The 27,408-nt window shown below is 48.1% G+C and overlaps 3 protein-coding genes across 3 annotated transcripts in view; 2 read left to right on the top strand and 1 right to left on the bottom strand.

Annotated features, from left to right (window-relative positions):
- The window catches only part of PITX3 (paired like homeodomain 3), a 46,553-nt gene extending 45,182 nt beyond the window's left edge, over positions 1–1,371 (top strand). Inside the window, exon 4 of the mRNA XM_048507024.1 lies at positions 665–1,371. Coding sequence (XP_048362981.1) covers positions 665–1,216 — 552 coding nt within the window. The 3' untranslated portion in view covers positions 1,217–1,371. The remainder of the gene's footprint in view (positions 1–664) is intronic.
- A 13,027-nt stretch (positions 1,372–14,398) lies between these two features.
- On the bottom strand, positions 14,399–15,373 carry CBY2 (chibby family member 2). The gene has a single exon (XM_048505892.1). The coding sequence runs from the start codon at positions 15,371–15,373 to the stop codon at positions 14,399–14,401; it is 975 nt and encodes a 324-aa protein (XP_048361849.1).
- ERICH6B (glutamate rich 6B) overlaps positions 14,861–27,408 on the top strand; it is a 59,496-nt gene continuing 46,948 nt past the window's right edge. The window contains exons 1-3 of the mRNA XM_048505891.1: positions 14,861–15,029; positions 23,427–23,851; positions 27,007–27,049. Of these exons, the coding sequence (XP_048361848.1) occupies positions 23,488–23,851; positions 27,007–27,049 (407 nt within the window). The 5' untranslated portion in view covers positions 14,861–15,029; positions 23,427–23,487. The remainder of the gene's footprint in view (positions 15,030–23,426; positions 23,852–27,006; positions 27,050–27,408) is intronic.

Below are 27,408 nucleotides of genomic sequence, written 5' to 3'. Positions count from 1 at the left end.
ACCTGCCCGCAACAGGGAGGAACGTCATGTGAAAATTTGGGGGTGATCCGTCCAGCCGTTTCGGCGTTAGGGAGTGACTAACAAAGTCACTGTTTGCTTTATATATATATAGATGTGTGTTAGCCACCCTATCTCAGCCTTTGGCTGGGAAAGGATAGGGTCGTAAATCCAATAAAACAAAATATAAATAAAATAAAACTGTTAAAAGATACCATAATGGATATCTAAGCACTTCCAGTTTCCAGGTTTATGTTTGTAACGTGCTTGGTCAGTCACAATGCAAAGCAAGTCAAAATGCAAACCAGGGTATCCTCTAGCTCCTCTCAAAATGGACCTGTGTTCTCATCCTCTACAGCCAGAGCTGCCTGAAGTCAGTGCAGTCCTTTCTCTCACTGTCCAATCAAGTTCAAGGAAATTGGAGTGTTGTGGGGTTTCCAGGCTGTATGGCCATGTTCCAGTAGCATTTTCAGTGGCTGGCACCTTCAGAGGATCTGAATCCTCTGAAGATGCCAGCCATAGATACAGGCGAAACGTCAGGAGAAAATGCTACTGGAACATGGCTATACAGCCTGGAACCCCCACAATACTCCAGTGATTCCGGCTGTGAAAGCCTTCAACAATAATGCATTCAAGGAAATTCTTGCCCTTCTCCTTTCTCTTGCAGGTTTGGTTTAAGAATCGCCGAGCCAAATGGAGGAAGCGAGAAAGAAATCAACAGGCAGAGCTTTGCAAAAGCAGTTTTGGAGCCCAGTTCAATGGACTGATGCAACCTTACGATGAGATGTATAGTGGCTACTCCTACAACAACTGGGCTTCTAAAGGTCTGGCTGCCAGCACACTGTCAGCCAAGAGCTTTCCCTTCTTCAACTCGATGAATGTCAGCCCTCTGTCCTCACAACCCATGTTCTCCACGTCCAGCTCCGTTGGGTCCATGCCCATGCCCTCCTCCATGGTATCCTCAACAGTGACTGGCATGCCTGGCTCCAGCCTGAACAGTCTTGGGAGTCCTGGTCTTAGCACCACCATTTCCTCCAGCACCTGCCCTTACGCTGCCTCCACTACCAGCCCCTACACGTACAGGGACACGTGTAACTCCAGCCTGGCTAGCCTAAGGTTGAAGGCGAAGCAGCATGCCAACTTCACCTACCCAGCGGTGCAGACAGCTGCCTCCAACCTGAGCCCTTGCCAGTACGCTGCTGTGGATAGGCCAGTATGAGGGACCAGACACTGTCCCCTTTGCTTATCCCAAACATGGCCTGTAGCCCAATGACCACACACGGACGGGCACACCAACTTCCAGCAAGATGTATTTCGTTATTATCATGTTATAAACTGTTGACACTCTTTTAGTAAAGTAAATGCAGTTCTTCATTTAAATTTATTTTGGGAAAGAGGATTTTCCCCCCCTCAAGTTCTGAGCTCATTTCCCGTAATCTTCCACCCGTACTGACAAGTGCAGTGGGAAGGGGGCAGGGGATCGCTTGGCTGCTCCTTTGCCATCCTCCGTCTCTTGGAAGAGACCTTGAATTCTGTGCTAGAAGCAAGAGGTTCGTGCATCTGGTGTGGGGCACATCTGTCAGAGGTTTACACTTTCTTGTGCAGTTCCTGTGGACCCAGTGTTTTGCCTTTTGTTACAGATGTGGGTGTGTGGTTATGAGGGACTGGCAAAGGGAGGGCAGGCTCCTATGGAAAGCTGGATGGTTTGTAAAATCAGGGGGAAAGGAGATGAAGAGGTTTTCTGAACATGGATGGGCTTGGTATGGTATCCCCATTGCTGCTGTTATTGTCAGAACTCCCCTGCATAGACAATGAAACACTTGAAAGTCCAAAGATTTTATTGCTGATGACAGGTAGAAGGCAAAAGCCTGTTCTGAGCTATTCCCTCAGAACAATTGATAATATGTAACAGTGTTCCCCCCCCCCCCAACGTATGAAAGAAAACAGACTAGCATTCAGTGAAAAACTTCTTCAAACCCTCAAGGTTACAGATAAGGCACCTGCAGGAGAGAAACAGAACAGCATAGCAGAACTTGGTATAGTCGCATCCCATAGTAACAGCCCAACCCCCAAGACACACATCCTGACGTTCCACCTCCCCTAAGGCCTTTTCCCCGGCTTGTTCGGGCATGTGTGATGAAATGCCTTGATGAGCTTTGGGGCTCTCACGTCCTCAGCATAAACCCATTCATCATGCCTAGGAGCAAACTAGATATTGCAACCGTTTTCAAAAGAGACGAGAGTCCAGAACTTCCTGAATTTCAAAGTGTTGGTCATCATCAACCATCAGAGGAGGAGGAGGAGGAGGAGGAGGAGGAGGAGGATGCCATACATCGGGAGCTAGGAGGCTGCAATGAAACACAGGGTGGATTTTACGCAACGCCTTGGGCAGGTCAAGCTGAACAGTGACATCATTGATGATTCGGCTTACTTTGAATAGTCTAATGTACTTATGGCTCAGTTTAGTGTACTTATGAATGTCTCCCAAATTCTTCATAGAAAGGTACACCGACTCTCCCACAGTCAGGGAAATGCGCTTGCGGTGCTTGTCAGCTTGTTTCTTTTGCGAGTCTTTTGCTTTCTGCAGTGCACGCAAAATCGGGTCCTGCCCTTCCACAATCTGTTGAATCCAGTTCTGTAAATCAGGAGGCTCAACCACAGATTGCCTTAGAAAGGGAAGCAGCTTCACTGACAGGCCAGAGACCACCCCAAAGGGTGTTTTTCCTGTGCTACTATGAACGGCATTATTATAGGCCAGTGATAGTGAACCTTTTCAAGACTGGGTGCTCAAACTGCAACCCAAAATCCACTTATTTATCACAAAGTGCCAAGATGGCAATTTAACCTGAATACTGAGGTTTTAGTTTAGAAAAAATGGTTGGCTCCAAGGGAGTAAGCTTTGTGATAGTCAGTGGCTTTGCTTTGAAGCAACCGTGCAACTGTTTGAATGGATGAATCACGACCCTAGGAGGGTTTAGAAGCAAGCCCCATTGCCAGCAACTGAGCTTACTCCCATATAAAGGATTGTGCTTTAGTTCTTCCTATGAAAATCAGTGGGGTTTAACAGCACTTAACAGGGTTACCTACACGTCGTGCCCAGCGGCCCAGGCCAGCCTAGATGTGTGTGAGTGGGGGGGCAATTTTCTGCCCCCCCATGACAAACTCTGTGCACGCATGCCCACAGAGAGGGCTCTGAGTGCCACCTCTGGCGTGGGTTCACCACCACTGTTATAGGCATACTCTGCGTAGGGTAGTAAGTCCACCCAATTATCTTGATGATAGTTACTGTAGCACCTGAGGTACTGCTCCAGTGTCTGATTGGATGCCTCCGACCTGCCTACTGACGGGCTTGAGTGCTGATTTTTATTACGGTTCACCTCCCAGAAGCTTCAGAAAAGCCCTCCCACTCCGAAATAAATTGTGGACTCCTACTGGAAATGAGTTTCGCCTAGCCGAATGCAACCGGTATATAAGCAGGTTTGACAACAACCTGTTTCAGTTTTGGGGCAGATGGGATGGTACAGCAGGGGATAAAATGAACCTTCTATGAAGTCCATAAAAATCACTTTCCAGGGACCATCCCAGAGGAACAGGCTGGTTCAACCCTGCGGTTTGCCCAGGTTTTCGGCCATAGTACATGACTGGACATCCCTTTCAGATGTTTCCCATCATCCTTTCTCATAGAACATCACCAAAACTGTCTCCATAGGCAGCTACTAAACCGCAGCACCCATTTACTGAACAGCCCTCAAATTGTGCCCCTGCTGGATGACTTGCTTACGCAGTGCAGGCGGCACAAACAAGCAGTCACCCCACCTCCACAGCCCATTCCGAAGAACGGGAGGGGGGCTGCCTTCGTCATCAGGAATAGGATATTTTCCCACCTCCAAAAAATCAGACAACAGCAAACCGGGAGGGGTCACAATGCCTGTGGTAGGCGGGGTCGGAGTCAGCGGGCTTCCCTGAAGGCGGGCCTGCAAGTGAGTCACTGCCAAGCTTAGTTGGGAGGGCGTGAGAACAGTGCGAGGGGGCCGTAGCTCTGCCTCCCCCACCTCCCCATCCGGGAGGCGAGAAAGCGTATTCACGAGGCGGTCGGTTTTTCACCAGAAGAAATGCACCGTGAACTTGAAACAAGAAAAAAATTAGCCTAGCGCATTTGTTTGGCGGACAAGCGACCCAGCAGCACAGCCAGGTTTTTATGGTCCATCCAGACCTCAAAGGGATGTTCCGCTCCCTCTAACCAGTGCCTCCATGTAGCTAGCGCTTGTTTGATGGCACCAGTCTCTTTATCACCTACAGTCCAGTTCAATTTGGACCCATAGAATGTTTTTGATAAGTATGCACACGGGTGTAGCCTGCCATCTGGGCCCCTTTGAAGAACGGCTGCCCCTAAGGCTTTATCCGAAGCATCTACATGCACAACAAAAGGAAGGAAGGGGTCTGCATGCCTCAAAATCGGTTCAGTGGTAAAAACCTGTTTAAAAGTGTCAAAAGCCTGCTGGCAAGCTGGGGACCATGGCATGGATGCGCCGGGACTGGCAACCTCAGGCCCCTTGCCCTTAGTTCTCAATAAATCTGTTAACAGTAGAGCCAGTTCAGCAAAGCTCGGAATAAAGTCACAGTAAAAAATTAGCAAATCCCAAAAAAGGACTGTAATTGCTTCCTAGTAGCCGGCACTGGCCAACACTGCACATCCTCAACTTTTGCCGGGTCCATTTCCAACCCAGCTGCAGATACTCTACAGCCCAAAAAATCCGACTTGGATTGATGGAAGGCACATTTGGATAATTTAACAAACAACGAATTAACCATAGTCTTTGGAGCACTTCTCTCACCAAATGAATGTGGGACTGCTCATCCTCAGAGTAATGAGAACATAATCCAAATACACCACCACTCTTTTGAACAGCAAATCTTGTAGCACATCATTAATCAAACTCATGAACACTCCAGGAGCTCCACTTAACCTGAAGGGCATTACTTGGTATTCAAATTGTCCATAGCAGGTATTAAAAGCCATAAGATGTTCAAAGCCTTCAGCAATGCGAACCCAATAGTAGGTTTCCCTTAAATCCAATTTTGTAAAAAATGCGCCCCTTCCCTAGTCTCGCCAACAAGTCCTTATTGGGTAGTTACCCCTTGGGTAACTTAGCTCAGGGAATCAACTCTATTTTACAATCTGTGGCCCGATGCACATTCCCTTTCCTCAAAAACAGTACTTAAGTCCAGGTAGGGTTTTGGAATTGCTGTGTTACCCTCGTCCTGAAGGCCCTTGGCTTGTCCCAACTCCTGAGGTTCTGGGGGTATTTCCTGCACATGGCTGCCACATGGGGGGCGGGGGTGTCAGTAAAACGAATGATGCTCTCAGCCCATGGGATAGTTGGGTTATGGTCTACCAGCCAGGGCATCCCTAGTACTACCGAGTATTTGGAAGTGTAAGCAACAATGAAGCTGTGGCGCTCCCAATGCTGGGCGCACTGAATCAACACCTTTTCTGTCTTAAAATGAGCTACAGTTTCCAACATGGGGCTTCTGTCCATTTGGATAAATTGAACAGTTTGTCTCAACTGAATAATTTCCAGTCCTAGTCTCTCCACCACACTGGGGTGCATAAAGCAATGCGTACACCCAGAGTCCACCAGTGCTTGTACCAGCATTATGGTGTTTTTGACTGGTTGGTAACAGTCATGGACAGTATTATGGGTTTTCCCCCGACACACCCTGTCGCCGTTCACTGGCGTATTCTCTGGAGGTCGGGCTGACGAAACCAACCCAACCCCCATCCCTTCGCCTTCCGAATCTGCAAAGGAGGGGTCGGTCTCCAGGGCCATCTTTGAGCTCTCTTTCTTGGGTTTGCTTGGTTTGCTACTGGGGTGCTTCACTGGTGCAGGAGTGGCAGGCCCTTTGTGGGCCGGTTATGCCTGACAGGTGGTTGCCAGATGCCCGCTATCCCTGCAATACAAGCAAAGGCCCAGGCGCCTCCAACAGGCATAGGTTGACTCTTCTTCAACAGCCGTGGCGCGGCTTGGCGGCTCACAAGACCCAGAGGATGCCGGGGGTGCATGGCGAGGTCCAGGGGGCTTCGTTTCAAACTATTTGACTACCATCATCCTGGTGTCGGTGTCACCCGCTAGCATGATCCAATCCCTCAGATTGGTCGGGTTTCCACTCATCAGGACCCATTTTTGCAATTCTGAGTTCAAGCCCTCATTAAACGAATGCGCTAGAATTTGGTCAGGCCAGTCTGGAATTCTGCTAGCCAGGGCATGGAACTGTTTGGAAAACTCCACAAACGGTTTGTTCCCCTGGCACATCTTCCTGATCTCTCGCTTAGCTTGCTCTCCCATAAAAGGGTTTTCGAAACAGCTGCAGAGAGGTCTTAGGAATCTGGGTAGAGCTCGGTCTTACAGGCCCTGCAGAACTCACTGATGTCTTGCAGGGCCCTGATCTCGATTGGGAGCTCATTCCACCTGGAATAAGGACATATCTTGAGGGATAGTAGAAGGTACAGAAAGCTCAAGGGGGAGACACTCATTATAAGTTTAATGTTTGAATATCTAAACAGAATTAGATATGAAGGTAGGAAGCCAGCAGGGGGATGGGGGGCTTTCCAGTGTTTTGCACTGAGTGTCACATGTATGACTATCTGCCATTAGGACAGAAATTGTGGGTGTGCCCTCGCTGCAATGAGCTCCTGGCACTCAAGGAACGTGTGCGTTCTCTTGAAGCCAAGGTGGCAGACCTGGAGAAGCTGAAAGAGACAGAGAGGGTGTCTTTTAGGGACCTAACAGCCGGGTCCCACTCCCAAGGTGACATCTCTTCAGATGTCATGGAGAATGAAGGTCTTGGGGACGGAGGGTGCCAGTCTGAGGTGGGGGAAGATGCTCCCTTAGATGGGACCCCTTCCTTAGCTGGTGATCAACTATCCTCTCGTACAGAGGATACCCCTCGGGGAGGTGGGGGGCTAAATTTTGCAGTGGGTGATCTGATCATTGTGAAATGTAGAGAGTTACCGGTGAGAGGCGTGATGACCCCATGATGACTTGCCCTGCCCTGGTGCAAAGGTTGCGCAATGTCACGCTTCGGTCTAGATAGGCTTTTAGACAGTGCTGGGGTGGAGTCAGCAAAGTTATGTATCCAGCATTGGCAATTCAACGACATTGGGAAACGCGGCCGAAATGGAGGTCTCTGGAAGCTAAATTTAGGCTGCTAGGTAACAGGTTGAAGTCCAGGACCCCCAAGGTGATATTCTCAGAAATGCTACCTGTTCCATGTGAAGGGCCATCTAGGCAAGTGGAGATACAGGGTCTCAATGGGTGGACAGGGAAGGTGGTGTAAGGTGAGGGTTTCACCTACGGTCAGGAACTGGGGAACTTTTTTGGACAAGGCAGGCTGTACAAAAGGGACGGGCTTCATCTTAACCAAAAGGCTGCTGTCGCTCAACATTAAAAAGATGGCAGAACAGCTTTTTAACTGATCCCTGGGGGAAAGCAGACAGGAGCTGAGGTGACTATGGTTTGAAATACAATATCTATGGGGATGCAGACAGAGAGGGACGTTTTTCTAAATCAACCACAGACAAGCGTGGAACATTGCATGTGATAAGTGATAGTGTCCACAAAGGGCTAGAGGGCAAAGCACATAAATCCCAGGCTAGGGACACAGACAGGTTATACAGGTGTCTCTATGCTAATAGTAGAAGCCTTCGACCTAAAATGGGGGAACTGGAGTACAGGGTTATGAAGGAGGACATTGATATAGTGGGCATCACAGAGATATGGTGGAATGAGGAGAACCAGTGGGATGCTGTTATCCCAGGTTCAGGGCTCTACAAGAGGATGGGACAGGGCATTTCAGGGTGGTGTTGCCCTCTACGTCAAAGAGAGCATAGTGTCACATAAAATAGACAATGCAAGGGGAGCTGATTTTCTTACAGAAGCACTGTGGATATCAATACCAGGTATGAAGGAGAGTCTAATATTAGGAATATATTATCATCCCCCTGACCAAAGCGCACAAGAGGATTCTGAGATGGAAAAAGAAATTAGAGAGGCCAACAAAAGCAAAAACGCAGTGGTAATTGGTGATTTCAACTATCCCCACATAAACTGGAAAAATGCATGTTCAGGTCATAGTAAGAAGAGAGCATTCCTGGATATGCTAAATGACTGTGGCTTAGAACAGATGGTTGTGGAACCAACCAGGGGAGAGGTAATCCTAGATCTAATTCTGTGTGGGACCCAGGACCTGGTATGGGAAGTCAGTGTTGTTGAGCCGATAGGGAACAGCAACCACAATGCTTTCAGATTCAGTATCTCTGTGTGTGAGCAAGTGACAACTACTAATGTAGTTAGTTACATTCACCTTCAGAAAGGGAAATTTCTCAAAGATGAGGGGGATAGTGCGCAGGAAGCTGAAAGGGAAAATCAAGAGAGTCAAAACTGTCCAAGACGCTTGCAGGTTATTTTAAAAAAACAGTAATAAAAGCTCAGCTGGAATGTGTTTCTCAGATTAGGAAAGGCAGGACCCAGTCCAAAAGTAAGCCACCATGGTTAACAAGGGAGGTTGAGGAAATTATCAGAAAAAAGAAAATGTCTTTTAGAAAATGGAAGTCCAGCTCGACTGATGAAGAATACAAGAAGGAACACAAATGGTGGTAAAAGAGAAGCAAGTTAGCTGTAAGGGAGGCAAAAAAGGATTATGAGGAATGTTTGATCTCACCTTCCGACCTTACCCCCACCCCAAGTTTCACTCTTCCATCCTCCTCCACCCGAAGCCACACCTTTCCACACTTCCCCCACCTGAAGCAACAGATTCAGGACCAGGTGGGCGGAAGGCGTTGCGCTGGGAGTTGGGGCAGCCACTGCAACCCTGGTAAAGCTGATTGCAGAGGGACATGCTTTCTCTCCCCCCCACACACACTTTTGCTAGGGCCCATTGCATTTCCACCCACAATGGACTTTGCTGCTAGTACATAAATAAAAAGGTTAAGTCACAGTAGCAAAAAAAGCAACAGCATATTGCTATCAGGTTTGATATTAGAAATTGTTAGATGAGTTGATAGAGGGTTGGCATAACTGTCTCTCTGAAGCCATTGATGAGATCGCTCCCCCAGTCTTCTTCCCTGCTCCAAACTAGCCTCTTGGTATGCCTTGGAGCTATGGAGGACAGAGCAGGAGCTTAGACTAGAACGAATCTGGTGGAGAACTTGTGATGAAGTTCCAAGAACATTATTTGGATCACTTATGAAGTCCTATATAAGATGGTGGTGCAAAGCATGGGAAAAAAATATTACGCAGGCAGCATCACGTCTGCTAATTTGCTCCCGGCTCGGTTATTTAGTCACTGATGATCCTGACAGAGATGTCTCAAATTAGTAGGAATTGGGAGCTTAGCTGTGAGACTTTTGCAAGCTTTTTTTGCAAATGAAATCTTGTCATCAGTGTTAATACTGTAAGTGAACTGGAAGCCCTTTCCTGCCTTTAGGTCCTACACTGGACTAATTCAGCCATCTCTCTCAAGTCAATGTCAACAAAGTCAAGGCAACTATGAACTCTACCACTTGCCCCTTAGATCTGTGCTTGCCATGGCTGGTGAAACTTATCCCCAACTTCAGTGGTCTTTGAGGTCAGGGTCGAAAAAGACAACGGTAAAGCCACTCTTGGGAAAAACAATCTTCGTGTCCAGCAGTGAATTGGTGTGAATTTGAGGAAATGGACAAACACAGAGGCTAACTGATGAATGAATCAGAAAAAGGTGAAACATAGATGAATTACATAATAAAACACCATGGCCCAATAGCAACCAATGCATCCCCATCGCCAGCAAATGCATGCTTCTTACCAGAAAATACAGAGTCAGGGAGTAGAAGGAAGCAAGGAGATTATTTGGAGAACAAGCCAATAATTACTGTGAGAAGGACCGACCTTGCAACCTTTGGAAAATAGCTACAGATATATTATCACAAATTGTAGCACCCCTTAGGAGCAGCAGAACCTAATGTAGTCTGCACTGAAAAACGGAAAGAGGTAAAATGAGTATCTACATGAATCCTCATGGATTTTTAATGGAGAACTCCGCCCCCCCCCCCCCCCCCCAAAAAAAAGGTATCAAGTCACAAATAGAAGTCAGAACTATGGGATGGAGTATAAAAACATGGACCCACCACTTGGTGGTGCTGCAACACCATAAAAACATGGATCTGAGGCAGAAAACCTAATGAACTTACGTGATTTTTACATTGAAATCGAATGAAAACATCATGATACTGTAAAGCATGTATTAGTTTGTAGGCCAGACAATCATGCAAACCAGGCTTTGTGGAGCCACAGTGGGGGCAGAGACATAGCTGAAAAGCACAGATCCTCATGGATCCTCATTATTTTTACACTAGATCACCTCAAAACAATCAACAGATCACGGAATGTCCCAGCCTAGCAACAGATCTCAAAACAGATCCTCAAGATTTTTGAACTAGGTGACCCCAAAATCACCATCAGAAAACAGGGAATGTCCCTAGCCACAGCAACACACACACATCCAATGCACCGTGGCACCACAGTGGCTAAAAAACAGAAATCCTCATGGATTTTTACACTAGGTCACTCCAAAATCACCATCAGACCACAGGATATGTCCCGAGCCACAGATCTCAACACAACAATCACACATCCCATGCTTCATGGCACTGTAGTGGTGCACAAATGTGCTTAAAAAGAACAGATCCTCATAGATCCTCATGATTTTTGCATTGGGTTACCCCTTCCTCACCATGACCTTGCGATTGGAAAACTGGGGAGGACAGAGACCTCAGTGGAGCACAATGTCATAAACACCACCCTCCAAAACAGCACCTTCTCCAGGAGAACAGACCTCGACGAAGGTGCGTTGTCATTCTAGGGGAGAGCCCTGTCCAACCTTGAGGCTGGCATCTCTAGACAGCAGTCAGCAACCGAAGGCCTTGGCCAATTTCCCATATTTGTGAAGTGTTCCTCCCCAAACGTAATGGGCAAACAGGGAACACCAGAGGCGTAGGGGAGGAAGTGGTCCCTGGGCCAACACCTGTTCTGGCCCCCCATCTTCCCCCCTGCACCCCACTTACTTTAGTGGGTGGGGCCCTGCCGTGGGCTGCCCATTGGCCCGCAGAGGCTCTTGATCAAATTGTATTTACCTCCATTCAATTAAGTGTGTGAATTACTGACTTCCACACAGAAGCCTGCCTTAAATAGACAGGCCCCGTAACAACTCATATGTGTTATAGGGGGTTGTGTTTGTGTGTTATCCTAGTGCTGAGCATCTCAGACAGATGAAGGGGTGGCCAACTGTCTGGTTTTAGCAAAGTTCCTGTGCCTTTAGATGCTGTTTGACAGACTGCAGACAGAGTTGTCCTTTAGCGTGCCATCCACGCATTCTCCAACCATGGTCAAGCAGCCTGCAGTGATCCAGGAGCAGAAGAGTCTGGGCAACTCCACAGCCGAGCAGCCGGTTGCACACAATCACCACAGCCATTGAGAGCGGCACAGGTTCTGTGAGCAGTTGGCATGGCAGTGTGAATGGGGCCCACCTGAATAACGTTCCTTGTTAGATGCAGTACTAAAATCTAAAGCACACATCCATTGTAAGACTCATTTGCTCATTTCCAGAGGTGGGATCCAGCAGGTTCTCACAGGTTCCTGAGAGTAGGTTACTAATTATTTGTGTGTGCTGAGAGGGGGTTACTAATTGGTAATTTTGCCACGTGATTTTTGCATTAGTTACGCCCCTCCTCCGCTCCTCAGCAGTAGCGCGCAGAATTTGAAGCAGTCTAGCAGGAGGTGCACCGGCGTGCGTGGCAGCCTGCACCTGCGTGCATTCGTTTCCCGCCCAAGGACTGGCGTAGTGGCTGCATCCTTGCCACAGCCCCGCCCCCGGAATGCCCCGCCCCCGGAATGCCCAGCCCCGCCCCCATCGTGCCCCACCCAGCCCCATTGGTGCTACGACACTGTTTGAATCCCACCACCATGGGAACCTGTTACTAAAATTTTTGGATCCCACCACTGCTCATTTCTACAGGTCTGGGTTGCTCTATCCCAGGGGTAGGGAACCTGCGGCTCTCCAGATGTTCAGGAACAACAATTCCCATCAGCCTCTATCAGCATGGCCAATTGGCCATGCTGGTAGGGGCTGATGGGAATTGTAGTTCCTGAACATCTGGAGAGCTGCAGGTTCCCTACCCCTGCTCTATCCTATGAATCTGGATTGTGATATCTAGTGCTTTGAGGGTGAGAGAGAGAGAGAGAGAGATCATTCTTTTAACTATCAACCGAATACCCCTTTTCCATTCACACCTGTACAGTTCTTTCTTACCTGTGTTGCATAGTTCAGCATCAGACAGCCCCTTGGAGTTTTGGAAGTTAATGTTGTCATAAACCCGCCCTGCATGATGTGTTCTTGCGCGCATGATGCGTGTATGTGAGGACTTTTATTATACGTCTAGTAAAATAAAATAAATGTGTGCATGTAAAGTGTGTTCCTTTTCATTGTGCCACCATCCCAAGTTAAGAAATCCAGCCTCCCTCACTACCAGCAAGTTGGAGGGAATCTGGTAAAACTGCCTCTGCAGAGAACAAAGAGCGGAGTTTCCTCTGCCAGAGGCTGCCCTCTGCTCTTGAAAACTCTGGCTGCGGCAGTTTTCAAAGCAGACTGTGATCGTTTCAAATCATTGCTGTTCATACAAATTATTGTACATTGTGGAAGCACGGACTTGTGGAATTTATGTTTCACCCACCTTGAAGCTTGTATGAGACCGGTACACATCCAGGGTCCAGTTAGCTTAGTGGACTTTCATCGTATTATGCAGGACCTTTGCTTTGTGCTGTTATTAGGGTCTGTATTTCCTTGTGGTACCTTGTGGTACTATTGTATTGCTTTTGGATTTGGACACATATTATTCTTGTAACAAAGACTTCATCTGAAAGTAGACAGCACGGGAAAACCCCACTGGAAAGCAAACAGCCACTGAGTAAGCAAGGAGTGCATGCATAACTGGCCTTTGACTAGGTTGTACCACATCAAATAGAGACTTTATGATGGAATGCTTAAACATACATACATACATACATACATACATACATACATACATACATACATACATACATACATACATACATACATACATACATACATACATACATACATACAAATGTGTGTAAATATGTATGCATGTGGGCCTGTGGGCACCCTGGACATAAAAAGCGAATTTGTCGGGGAGAAGTTGAGTAGAAAACAAACGATCTTTTAGTCTTAGGGTTGTCAGCCTCCCGGAATGGCCGGAGGTTCTCCCAGAATTTTGCCTGATCTGCAGACCACACAGATCAGATCCCAGGAGAACATGGCTGCTTTGGGGGTGGAATCTATGATGTTACATCCCCACTGAACTCCATGTCCTCCCGTCAGGGGGATGCTGACTAGTTGATTGAGAGGCATTCCCAGAACCATGCACCCGCTTAAAATAGCAAATTACTGCTGCTAGAAAGATATATGCAACCAGCCTGCTATATGTATCCACTGCCATCTGTGCATTCTTTCCTTGATCTCTGCTTTATGGCTTCACATGGTTTTTAGACAACTAGGCTTCCCCTGACACTCCTGGCCCATGAGAATTGTATTACACTCGTTATCTCGTGGGGCAGGAAGCCAGGTGGCTTTCTCTTGCTATCTGCCACAGATCTGAGGGCGCCTTAGACCCTTTACAGTCACCAACTGACTAGCATCACACCAAAGATAGGGCAGGCTGTTTTGGGAAACAGTCTGTACCTAAAATGAGTGACAATTTACTTCCTGTTGCAAACAATGACTTCTACATGAGTGAATTATTTTCACACCCACCGACCCCCTTCTTCAAGTCTTCCCTCCTTTGAGAACCATCGTCTTCTAGTTTGCACACCTGACCTGGATGGTCCAGGTTAGCCTGATCTCATCCAATCTTGGAAACAAAGTGGGTTAACCACAGTTAGTATATGGATGGGAGACCACCAAGTCTAGGGTTGCTATGGCAAACCACCTCTGTTTGATTCCGGGTTTGATTCCCAGCTCTGCCGCCTGAGCTGTGGAGGCTTATCTGGGGAATTCTCCTCCTCCTCCTCCTCCTCCTCCTCCTCCTCCTCCTCCTCCTCCTCCTCCTCCTCCTCCTCCTCCTCCTCCTTTGAAAACCCTCTGGGGATGCTTGACAGCACTTCCCACCACCACTAGTTTGCACACATATTGTTATGTCAAAGACATCACTGTCTTCTAAAAATTCATCATGGCTCTCTTGAATCACAACAGAACTTTATTAGGTTTTGTGCCAAGGGAGAGAAACCCCTTTGCAAATGTGCCCGGGTGGAGGGGGTCCGGCCTGGGCTCTCCCTGCTGCTCTTCCCTTTCAGGAACTTTCCAGCTTCTTGGTCTCATTCTCCCCCTCAGGCAGGAAGGCAAAGGCGCCCAGCTCCTGCTGCAGGGCCTCCATCTGTGCCCCTATCTTGCTGATGGCCACTTTGACGGTGTTGAGCTGCAGCTTCAATGTGTTGTTCTCCTCCCAGAGCACTTTGTTGCCTCCCTGGAGGGAGTGGAGTGTCTGTTTTTCTTCCAGGAGGGCCTGGTTCTCTCTGAGCAGGGACAGCACGGTCTGGTTCAGCTTCTGAACTGTCATGAAAGCCTCGTTCTCCTCCGGCAGGGACAGCGGGAGTTTGTTTCTTTCCAGGACCGGCAAAGCCCTGCTCTCCTCCTGCATTTCCGGGGCAGCTTTGACTGCCTGCGACAGGGCAGCTTTGGAGCTGTTTTCTTGGGCTGCAACAGCCTTGCTGGTTTCAGCGCCTGCCTGCTCTTCCTTCCCTAATAACTGGACAGTGAGTTTTTCCTTCTGGAGAACTGGAATCGGTTTCTTCTTATCAGGGAAGATGCTGTCTGGGAAGATCTTCAAAGCCACATTGTTTTCCCGAAAGACCTGGAGGGCTTTGTTCTCATCCCGGAGGACTTGAAGGGCTTTGTTTTCGATACTGCTTTGGAGACCTAAGGTAGGAAGGCCTTCTAGAGTCTTGTTGTCTTGCTTCAGCACTTGTTGGAGACTCTCGTCATAGATGACCTGAATTCCCTTGTTCTCCATCCGCAAGCACTGCAGAGCCTTATTCTCTTCCCGGAGAGCCCGGTTCTCCACCCGCAAGGCCTTGTTCTCGTCCCAAAGGACCTTGTTCTCTTCCCAGAGAGTCCAGTCGCTGCGGACTTTCTTGCCAGTGTGTTTCTGGAAACTTTCCGCAGAGGGAGAGAATGCCGACTGAATGTAGGTTTCATTCACCCACTTGCCATCAAGGAAGACAAAAGTGTCGTTGCTCAACTTGACCCGTGGGGGGATGTAGTCCATTTTTACCTTTTAGCAGCTTTCTTGAAAAGATCAGGCGCAGAGTGAGGGTCTGGATGAAAGAGAGAGTCACATGAAACAATTATATTTGCACAGACAGCAGGAAGGTATTCAGGGTATGATTCTGGAGCAAAACAATAGATCAGGAACCAAAATGGACTGGATTAGCATCAGACTAAAACCCAATTAAGCTTTAGAGAAGAAACCACTTAAATTAAGCAAGGAAACAAAGCAGTAAAACCTATTCCTGAACTAGTGCAAGAAAAATGCTTTCCATTTTCTTTGCCAGTTCCTGGGCACAGCATTTCAGCAGATGTAAACTGGTCTCCTCTCTCGGGCTGTTTTGACAATAATGCATTTCAACAGTCCAGGTTCATTATGATGCTGTGAGCTTAATATCAGGAAGTCAGTGTCCTCTGTAATTTCTGCTCCTCGTGTCTCTGATTTCATTTCTCTCTTTTGTCCAGGGGTGATTGACATATGGTTGAGGATTGCATGTGGGTCACTAACACCCTCTCCCCCCCCCAGTATGGTCACTCAGCAAGCATGGCAGGACTTCAAGCCCCCCCGCTGGCTCCAACTCCATGCACAGGCCATGTCAGGTGTGAACACCATATCCTATAAAGTCCAAAGTACTAAGCAGGGAGCCAAGTTTCAAATAGTGAACCCAAGCAGGTTGAAGGGTTAAGCCCCTTCTCCATTCCCTACACAGCCCGGAGGCAAACTGAAGCCAAGAGCCTGCCGTTATCTACAGATGGTGACCTTAATCTCTTTGGAGGTTTAAATGTAGCCAATTTGCCCATTTCCCAAACCCTGAAATTCATAATGCCAAGGGGCGGAACTTAGTAAAATGGTCTTTTCACAATATAGCCTGCTTAGTTTCAATCAAAGGCAAATTTGGCCCAAGCAAACGACCTAATTTGTGGCTAGTCCGCCCCCTTCCCTGCTTTTTGGCTTGTGGTCTCCCATCCTGCTTTTTTGTATTTTCTGTCATTCTCACCATTGTTTAGAGCAGGGGTAGGGAACCTGCGGCTCTCCAGATGTTCAGGAACTGCAATTCCTATCAGCCTCTGTCAGCATGGCCAATTTGAAATACTGTGCATCAGTGACAGTTTTCATAGTAATCTAGTTTCCATTTAAAGGGTTGAACTACATTTCTCAAAGTGTGTTGGCCATGATGATGAAACTGCAGAGAAAATGAATAAAACTAATCTAGGACACATTTGCCCCGTTCCTGGCTGCCGCTGGGATGTGCCTGGCTGCCTGTGGCCCACTTGCCAGATGAAGGGGGCCGGAGGTGCTCTTCCCCGGGTCTCCGTGGGGCTTTCCCAAGTGATGACCTGGCACAAGCATATGAAGAACAGCCTTGCTAATCTGGCATCGTGGCTCACACAATGGCTCACCGACTTCTCTGGAGGTCAAACGTCAGGGCAGAGAGGCTGAGGCCTTCCCCCACTGTGGCCTCCCAGGACTAGGATTCAGAGATTGACTGCCTCTGAATGTGGAGGCTCCCTTTAGTAACCTTGGCTGGTAGCTAGTGATAGACCTCACCTCCATGAATCTCTCTAATCCCCCTTTAAAGCTGTCTGTGTTCCCGTGGCCATTGCTACATTCTTTGGCAGCAAACTCCGCATTTTAATCACTTGCTGTGTAAAACATACCCTGTTTCCCCGAATATAAGTCATCCCCAGAAAATAAGACATAGTAGAGGTTTTGCTGAAGTGCGAAATATAAGGCATCCCCCAAAAGTAAGACGTGGCAAAGTTTTTGTTTGGAAGCATGCCTGACGAACAGAATACAGAAATATAAGACATCCCCTGAAAATAAGACATAGCGCATCTTTGGGAGCAAAAATTAATATAAGACACTGTCTTATATTTGGGGAAACACGGTACTTCCTTTGGTCCATCCTGAATTTCCTGGCCATCAGCATAATGGGATGCCCTAGAGTTCCTAATATGTTGGGAGAGGGAGAAAACATTTCCGTTGTCTCTCCACTGCATGCATCGCTGCACAAACGTCTGCTGCGTTTCCTCTTAGTGGTCTCTTTTCTAAACTGAGAAGTCCCCTGTTGCAAGTGAGGGTTGCCAATTTCCAGCAAGCGGTTGAAGAGCTCCTTGGGTGGGGCTGCCACTGATCTCCAAGGGACAGAGATCATCAGTTCACCTGCGGAAAACGGCTGTGTGGGAATATTATGGCCCTAGACAGCCTGCTGCAGAAGTCCTTTCCTTCCCCAAACCCTGCCTTCCCCAGGCTCCAACCCCCCCCCCCCCAATAAATCTCTGGGTATTTCCCTGTTTCACCCTGTTTCAAGTTCTTATTCCAAACCCAGGCGTTCTTGGCTGACCTCCTCCGTCCTCGCACAGACAGCTGCAGCTCAGTGCCCAGAGATTGACCCCTGGCCTTCCGGTGCTCTTAGGTCCCTGGGCTGCAAAGGGCTTCTGATCAAGTGAGACCAGCAAACTGTGCTAGCAGGACACAGTGAAAGGGGACCAGAGTACTGGCATGCACTTAATTTTGTCGTGAAACTAACCTTCGTTATTTCCTATCCTCTGTACGCTTTCCAGACACTGTTGGCTTTGCATCTGATGCACAGCCAGGCCCACCAACGCAGAGCCCCACAAACTGCCTCCACCTCTCCCTCCTTCAGACTGATCTCCACAGCTGCCTGCTGGTGCACAAGCAAACGCCCAGAGACGTGCAACAAAAGGCAGGCGGGTCAGCACCATTGTGACACCCCGGCAGTGTCTCAGCAGGGCCACCACACAGCCGGGTGGGGAAGGAGGGAGGTGAGTACCTTGAGGCAAGTGGGACGCTGATTCAAGACCTTCCCAGCTGCGGATCCTGAGGGTCTGGGTGGTGCACCAAAAGAACTTTCTGGGGTTATCTAATGACTTGGGATGACTCCTCTGTGGGCAGGTCACTGACTCTCTGGCTGATCTTGGGTGACCAATGGTCATTCAGCTCTAGTTGCCCTGCTGTAAAAAACTGGGGGAAAAACCCTGAGGTCACCTTGTATCTCTCTGCCTTTTAAAATGGTTCTCACAGGACCAAGAAAAAGACAGAATGAGTCCTTTAGAGTGTCAAAGCCAACATGGAGTAGTAAGCAGTGTGACTTGGCCTTGGAAGACCTGGGTTTAAATTCCCACTTAGCTGTGCATGACCTGGGCAGGCCGGCCCTACTTTCTCACCATCGCTTGATTCACAGAAGGGTTGCCATGATGAGAAGGAACCAGCCCCACCTGCTCTCACCTGACCTCCTGGGGCGATAAATGGGCATACTGGTTAAGAGTCCCGTACTAGGATCATGTCGTGGAAGCTTGCTGCGTGTCCTTGGAAAAGCAGTTCCATGCTTGCAGCCTAACCCACCTCACAGGGCTGTTGTGAGGATAAAATGGAGGAGAGGAAAATTATGTAAACCTTTGGGTGTCCATTGGGGAGAAAAGTTGAGTATAAGTGAATTAATTACATAAATACAAATGAAACCAATTGCTAAGCCCACAACACACTGTCTTGAGGCTTGGGTTGCGCTGGGAAGGAATGCAGTCCTAGGAATGCAGCTTGACACAGCTGAGGAGGTACTGGAGTGGAGAGGAGAGCAGCTGAGCCCAGCAGCCTGAGCCGCCCCCTCCTGGTTCCCAGCTGCAGGTGGGGTCTGGGCCTCCAGGGTCCTCATCCTCCCCCCCACCCCCGAGACAGGAGCAGCCCCAACTCCCCCCTCCCCCCAGCCTCTCTTCATTAGCTTTGCACCTTATTGCTTGGGCCAGTTGGCCCTTGGAGGCCCCCCCCACCTCCTTCCAACTGGGACCTCGCCCCTCTTGGCTGGGCGTTTGCCCCTTGGCTGAGTTGGGCCCTCCATATGCCTCACCTGAGCACCCATGTTGGCCAGCTGGACTGCAGAGGTGTGATGGGCTCAGCCACGACTTCCAGCCAAGCCTCTACCGACCTGAGACGCCGCGGGAAAGGAGCCGGCCTCTGGCTGCTGCTGCTGGCCTGTGTCTCTGCTGGCCTGGGCTGGCCCAATGGCCCCTCGGGGGTCCACTTTGGGGGGCCTGGTCATAGTAAGTGGGAACATGGGCTGGGATGGGATAGGGTTCCCTGCCCACTGCCACACACTATACATAAAATATAAAGTTAACACTTGCAGCAACTATTTAGTAAAATAATGAAACGGCAGAGCTTCACTGGTCTGGTAGAACTTCCCTGCTGCTTTCTGCTTTACCAGGAGTCAGCTGAGAAACTGATGCAAAAAACATCCTGTGAATGACTTCTGTCCGGTCAGCAGGAGCCAGCTGGAGGTGTGGCTGCCCATTTCCCCTCTCCTCCCACCAGCTGTATTAAGTGACCCAAACGCCTTGCTGCCACGCAGCCCCTGGAAGTCCTCCTCAGCGCCACGCGTGCCCTGGGTCTGCCCTGCATCAGTCACTCGTGGAGAAAAAAGAATGTTTCTAAACAGAGAAACATGACTCATCTCAAGCTTTTATCTCCTTAAGTGTGGCTATTAGAGCAGGTTAGCAAGTCAGGTCCCTTAAGGTCGAATAGTAAATGTCTTAAACAAACAAACAAACAAATAAATGTCAAGAGCTTCTGATGGAAAATGGAAAACTCTCAAAAATAATTGCAGATCAACTGTGTGAATTAGAAATTGGGGTGTTGCTTCCTGTATCCTACCCTTTCATGGCTGAAAATCCAAACATTTCTTGGATTGTTGGCTGTTTGGTGTGTGAACTGTGAATTCAGCCAACTGATCCTCCTAACAGTTCCCTATATGTTTTGCAAGGCACAGGAATGTTGCCTGCTCCGTGGGATACAGTGGTCTCTGTCGTGATCTGCCCAGTTCTGGTTTGATCCTGCCATGTCTCCTAGGCAAGACGTAGGATCCTCTTTCCTTCCTTCCTTCCTTCCTTCCTTCCTTCCTTCCTTCCTTCCTTCCTTCCTTCCTTCCTTCCTTCCTTCCTTCCTTCCTTCCTTCCTTCCTGTCTGTTTTGCTTCAGTTTCATTTCCCAGGCAAAGCTGCACCTGCTTAGTACACACCTGCTTGTGGTTGCTCTCCACAGCCCTGGGGAGTGAGGGTTGTTTTGACCAAAGTGAAGGCCGCGCTGCCTGGGGACCAGGGGCCTGGGGGTGGGCCTGCCCCCCAGGGGAACTGGTGTCCTGGGTAGTGCTGTGTGATGTGGATGGGGTACCATTGTAGGTGTTCTATTGAAGGTGTTTTGGAGCTTAACCTTTAGTTCTGGAAATAGAAGTCTAATTGCTTTTCTTTGATGCTGTTTTATAATAAAGAAATCATCTCAATACAGAGTCTTGTTATTGAACATGCCCATTGGAAGTGTGGACGGACAGTTGACAGAGTTCTTTTCCGAGTTTAATTTCACTCTGAAATACATTCCAGGGAGCAGTAACTTCTGGGCTGATGCTTTGTCCCACCCTCTGCAGCATGACAGCAAACGGGATGGGGTGGTTGACACTCTGTTCACTCCGAAGCAGTTCCGGTTGGGGGTAGTGATCCCCTCACACGACTAATCCAGGAGGCCCTCCAAAGTAAAAGAGAGTCTGAGCTGTTCAAAGTATCGCTGGTTGTGCAGGATGTTGTGGCCGGGGGCCTGGATCTGCATTCCTGAAGCCCTCCGTAAATAGGGGCTACTGGTTTACCAGGACTCAGTCTGTGGGACATTTTCGATTTGTTAAGACTTTGCATTTGAGCCGCAGACGGTTTTGGTGGAAATCTCACCGCAAGGACACGGAGGCCTATGCTTGGGGGTGTCCTGTGTGTGCCATGGCCAAATGGGCTGTAGGGAAGACCCAGGAGGCCCCTCAGAGACCTTGGTCAGTGATTGCTATGGATTTCATTACCGTTTTCCCCCTCAGCCATGGAAAGACACTAAAATCTACATAGCGGTGGACACCTTTTCTAAACAGACTCACTTTGTGGCTCTGAAGCAATTCCCCACGGCCCAAAAACAGGCCAAGTTATTTGTGAGCCACATTTATAGCTTCCATTCAGTACCAAATAAAATAATTTCTGACAGAGAGCCCTATTTGGCGCTTAAACTTTAGTTCTGGCAAGAGAAGTCTAAATGCTTTCCCCTGATGCTGTTTCATAATAAAGAAATCATCTGATACTGAACAGTCCAGGCCCATGACAGTCTTTTCCAGCACAAAGTGTAGCTTCACAGCTTTCTTTTTCTTTTTTTCAGTATAAGCCTTTTATTCATAGTTGAAATATTATAATCAGTTACAACAATGTTCCAAATACATATATTACATTCACATCCCATTCAACACAGTTATACTTCCTTTAATCATTCTTTCCTGGTACTAACTACAATTATATCTTCAAGGTGTGGGTGTTGACCTTTAAGGCCTTACGCGGCCTGGGACCCTCGTACCTCCGGGACCGCATTACCCCATATGTCCCTACTCGGCCTCTGCGTTCAGCAGAGGCCAATTTGCTGGTGGTTCCTGGCCCCTCAATGATGCGGCTGGCCTCCACTCGGGCCAGGGCTTTTTCAGCCCTGGCCCCCGCCTGGTGGAACACTCTCCCTCCAGCTGTCCAGGCCCTGCGGGATCTTGGTGAGTTCCGCAGGGCCTGCAAGACTGAGTTGTTCTGCCTGGCCTTTGGAGTGTCCAGTCGCTGAGTGAGTGCCCCTTCTATTCCTCCGGTTGGAGTTCCCTTGCCATCTATGGGACCCATTCTGTTCCCCCCTCTTTGGGAGGGTTTTAATTGGGTTTTATTGCGTGACGCCGTCTTTGTCAGTTTTATCGCTGTGTTTTAATTTTAACTTAATGGGGTTTGTTTGTATGGGTTGTAAGATGTAACTATGTTGTGCACCACCCAGAGCCCTTCAGGGGTTGGGCGGTATATAAAACCCATAAATAAATAAATAAATAAATTATATATATATATATAAACATATATATATATTCCTATTTTATGCATCCCCTTTCAAAAATATTGATTTCCTACTAAAGCAAATATAAATTTTAACATAGATTATCATCACTATACTTCAAAGCAATATTATTACAATTCTTCACCTAGGATCACCCCTGTTATTTTCTGGTTTTATGCCATTATCCTAACCATTAGTTTTCTATGCAGTCTTACCACAGAGAGTTACAACTATTTGATATTTCATGTTATATCCATCCAAATCACTACATTCTATCAAGTACCTCTCTTTTGATGAATATTGTAAACGCAGTTTATGCCATTGTATTTCTCCCATTATGCCCAATTATACCTGTACATCTCATAGGCTTGATTTCTTATCCTATGCGTCATGTAGTCCATTACATACAACTGATTTTGCCCATTCATCTAATGTAGGAGTTTTTTTAGTCTTCCATAGTCTAGCCCAGGGGTCTTCAAACTACAGCCCTCCAGATGTTCACAGACCACAATTCCCATGAGCCCTACCACTTGGCCATGCTGGCAGGGGCTGATGGGAATTGTAGTCCATAAACATCTGGAGGGCCATAGTTTGAAGACCCCTGGTCTAGCCAGAACTCTTCTAGCCATCAGATGAAAGAACAAACGACCTTGGGAGTGGTGAGGGTCACGGGGGGGGGGGGGGGGGGTCTTTATTTATGAAGACTTTTTTTGCACAGGGACCCCTCACTTTATCTTATGGATGTTTGAAGGCCATTATTTCTACACTAATATCTGGTCTGGTTTTCCCAGGTTGCTATCATTGGTGGTGCTAAATGTGTTAAATACTTTCATAGTGCAGAGAAGTTTCAAGTCCAGCAGCAGCTGACAGACCAACAAGATTTCCAGGGTAGCTTTCAAGAGTCAAAGCCCCCTTTGTCAAATCGTGAAGGCAGCTTTGACACCCAAAAGCTCTTACTCCAAAAAAGTCTTAGTTTTTGAAGTGCTCGACAGTCTGTGCTCTTCGACTGCAGGCCAGAACATGACCCACCAGAAACCCTCTTTGACGGAGGGTAATTTGGCCACTTGCGTGATTTCACAAAATGGACCCTGGGTCCCTCAGACAGTCAGCGCAGGTACCCAGGCAGTCCCTGACCATTTTTTTCTTGCTCTTCTCTTCCTCAGGAGCCTGATGGAATCCTCTGACCTTGGTTGATGCCTTCATTTTCCTTCGCGTGCTGACAAGATGTCAAAAGAGCAGGACAATTCTGAGTCTGATGGAGAGGGACGTTCCCAACAAGAAATACCCTCTGCTCCTTCAGGAGGCCACTCAGTGGATCCCAGGCCTTCCACCTCACATCTCACCATAGAAAATGTGAAAAAACTACAAGAGGACAATCCTGTGTCAAAATCTTCCCTTGCTAGACAGTCAGTGGAAGCCTATCTTCGGCAGAGACATTTGCTTGATCATGCGAATGAGGTCAGTTGGAAGGAGAGAAAAGAGCCAAATTTGCCCGTTGAGAAAGGATCGGAGGAGCAGTCAGTAAGTCTGCTGGAGGAAGAAGCTGCTGAGAATGACACAGAAACCTTGGAAAAGATTTCAAACCCAGGTATGGCTACAGATTGCTCTGTGAGGTCTATTCTGAAGATTCGTCCTTGAGGATTTCCTTAGGCCAGTGATGATGAACCTTTTCGAGACCGAATGCCCAAACTGCAATCCAAAACCCACTTATTTATCGCAAAATGCCAACATGGCAATTTAACCTGAATACTGAGGTTTTAGTTTAGAAAAAATGATTGGCTCTGAGGTGTGCGTTACTCGGGAGTAAGCTTGGTGGTTGTTGGTGGCTTTGCTTTGAAGCAACCGTGCAACATTTTGAATGGGTGAATCACAACCCTAGGAGGGTTTACTCAGAAGCAAGCCCCATTGCCAGCAACCGAGCATACTCCCAGGTAAAGAATTGTGCTGTAGTTCTTCCCATAAAAATCAGTGGAGTTTAACAGTTCTTAACAGGGTTACCTACACTGCTTCCCCAAAACTAGGTCTTAGGTTTAATGCTAATAATCTCCCTGAAATAATTACACTATTACCACACTGGGGGCCTGGCAGGGGAAGGAGGAGGGGTGCGGGGGGAGAGGGAAGTAAAACTTTTGCTTTCTGAAACCCAATACCCCCCCCCCCCGACCACAAAATAGAAGTAAAAAGGCAGTCAAGTAAGGCAATCCTAAGCAAGAATACTGTGCGAGGGGTGGGATAACTTCACGAAAGCTAAATTGGTGGAGAAGCTGTCTGGTCTGTGGTTATTCCTTCATATGTCATCACAGCACTTGACTTCCCACAAAAATGCAACAGGAACAGAAAAATAAAAGCAGTTCTAGCAAAGACCTTGATGTGCTTTAAAAAAAATCCTACATGCATCTCGGTTCCTCCTCCCTAGGCTTGATCTGCCCAACCGATCGGCAAAAATCTTGGATCTGAGCGTTTTCCCGGTGTTTGGAAAAGCACACTTTTGTTTGTTTAACCCCTCGAGCATCAGCAGCCAGCCTGCTCCAGCCTCCAGCAGGTCCTGCGTGCACCCACCGCTATGCCCTGTGCTGCTTCAGCGCCTCCGCCCCACCCCTCTGCCTCTGCTCCACCCCTGAGCAGGGGCCAGCCTGCTCGAGCCTCCAGCAAGTCCCGTGTGCACCACTCTGTGCCTGTCTAGCATCTCTGCCTCCTATGCCTCTGCTCCCCCTCGGGCAGCAGCCACCTGGAGTACAGGCACTAGGCCTGCCAGCCAAGTCCTCCCTGTTCACCGTGGTGCGCGCATGTCATGCTCAGTGGCCCAGGCCAGCCTAGGTGTGTGTGTGTGTGTGTGGTGTGGTGGGGTGATTTTCCGCCCCCATGACAAACTCTGTGTGCACATGCCTACAGAGAGGGCTCTGAGTGCCACCTCTGGCACCCGTGCCATAGGTTCGCCATCACTGCCTTAGTTGACTCTTACTGCCTTGAATGACCAAAGAATTGAAGGGGGAGGAATTTGCAGATGAATTCTAGTTTGTATGCAGTTGCCAATGTCTCAAGAAAGGCTTTATTTCCCCAAGCTGCTCATATCTTGCCTTTTCAAAGGGGTAGTGCTTCCTAGTAGGTACCCTGAGGAGGCATACCCTGTGGCCTTCTGCAGGGAGCACTCATTGTGAACCTGGGAAACTCTCTTGTAGCTGAAAACATAGGAGTTGGCCTTTCCAGCCACTTCATCATTCAATCTGGGGGCTCCACTGGAAGGTGACGCCGGCCTTGCCTCATTGGGGAGTGTAGCTGCGTGAGGCACTTGCTTGCAAGCGGAGCTTTGGCATATCCGTGCTGCATAGTTTGAGGGGCCCAGGCCAAATGCCCAACACAGACAGTGGGCAAGGCAGAGAGCACATGGCCATTTCTCAGGGGCAGGTCTCCACAGGGAAGAATACCAACAAGAAGAGGCTGCCTTTAGGGCTGCTTCAGTTAAGGGCTGCTTAAAATTTTCAAGCATTTTATAGCCAACCCAGGGTTGGGAAATGAGATCCAAGGGGAGAGTGGAGAGGGCGACATTTGAAATGAAAGAAGGTGGGTCATAAACTAGGGCAAAATAAGCAGGAATCAACGGCCGAATCACAGCATGCCTACATGTATTTGTTGTAAATTGGTCTAAGTTGTCTCTGTTATTGATGGTATTCTGTTGTGTATAGGGGAGTGCTACAATGTCGTGAATTAGCATTAGAGGTATACTAGCAAGAACGGCTTTTCCTGAATTAGAGCTACAATGTAAGTTTCCATGAATGATTCTGTACAATTGGGGAGAGGAATATCCCCTGAGATCATTTCATGTTAACATTAAAAGACTTTCATTTGTTTTTGTAGATAAATTAACAAGACACAGGAAAAGTGTTTGGAATTTGCCTCAGTAGCACTCCCAGGATAAGAGTGGGTTGCCTGGGAGGCAATGAAACAGCATTAATTGAGACATAAACAATCTGTAACATACTGACATTTTTTTTGTTAATTTCAAGAATGGGGCTTGAAAAAGCATTTCCGAAATAATAACCAAATCAAAGATTATATTGCCCTGTTCTTGATGGCCGATATTACTTCACTTCATGCTTACTGAGATTTTCTGTATGTTACTGTGAAGCCCAGAGTTCGTAAAAGGCTTCAGTTTGGTCTATGATAGTATCGTTGAAAATAATATACAACCAAAGAGCTTTTTCTGTAAATATTATTTGTTTAAGTACACTGAGATACAGTCTTCTGAGTTGCCAAACAAACTATTGGTACTTGAAAAAGAAGAACAGAGTATTTTAAGCTGCTGCAGCATAAAAGTATGTTTACAGGGTTGATAGACATTTACGTATTTGATGCAGAATGGTGTTGGTTTTACCACCTGGAGGATGACAACCCCAGGGCTGAATGATGGGTTGGAGGCCACAGAAGGTGAATGGGGAATTAATACCCTTAACAACATGAAACGAGAGCCAGTGTGATGCTTTGGTTAAGTTGTCAGACTAAACTTGAGAAATCCAGGTTCAAATCCCCAGCCTGCCATGGATGGGAGACCTCCAAGGAATACCAGAGACGGGTTGCAGAGGCCGGCAATCACAAATGGCCACTGTTAGTCTTTCGCCTTGAAACCCCTGTGGGGTTGCCATGTCAGCTGTGACCATAAAGCCAGTAAATAGCCAATGGTGGTGGGAGTTTGCTCCTATTTTAGAGTTCTTGGCTTTAAAAGCAATCCTTCTATTTTTTTTTCAGATTTCTGGACAAGATCTGTGACATCTTCAGCTCCTGAGACAAAGTAAGGAGGAGAAATCCAGCATGGCAGCCGTGTCAGTCTGTTTAGTGGCACCATAAAGACTAGCCCATTACTGCTTGGTGTAGCGCAGGGACGTAGGTATAGATTTTTTATGGGGAGGGTTCGGGGGTAGGGCCACACCCCCACAACCCAATTGGCCATGCTGGCAGGGGCTGATGGGAATTGTAGTCCATAACATCTGGAGTGCCAAAGGTTTGCCACCACGGCCCTAGGGCATGACCACGCCTCCCAAGCCCCACCCCTGGCCTAGCGCTTATAAAAGCAGATCTCCGAGTCCGGGGATGGCAGACTCCCCTGCCCTGCCCTCCCCTGCCCCCCACCAGCTGGGCTCCCAGCTGGCA

This window comes from Sphaerodactylus townsendi, linkage group LG08 (genome assembly GCF_021028975.2).
Source record: "Sphaerodactylus townsendi isolate TG3544 linkage group LG08, MPM_Stown_v2.3, whole genome shotgun sequence".
Taxonomy (NCBI): domain Eukaryota; kingdom Metazoa; phylum Chordata; class Lepidosauria; order Squamata; family Sphaerodactylidae; genus Sphaerodactylus; species Sphaerodactylus townsendi.
This window is presented reverse-complemented; position numbering and strand designations above follow the sequence as displayed.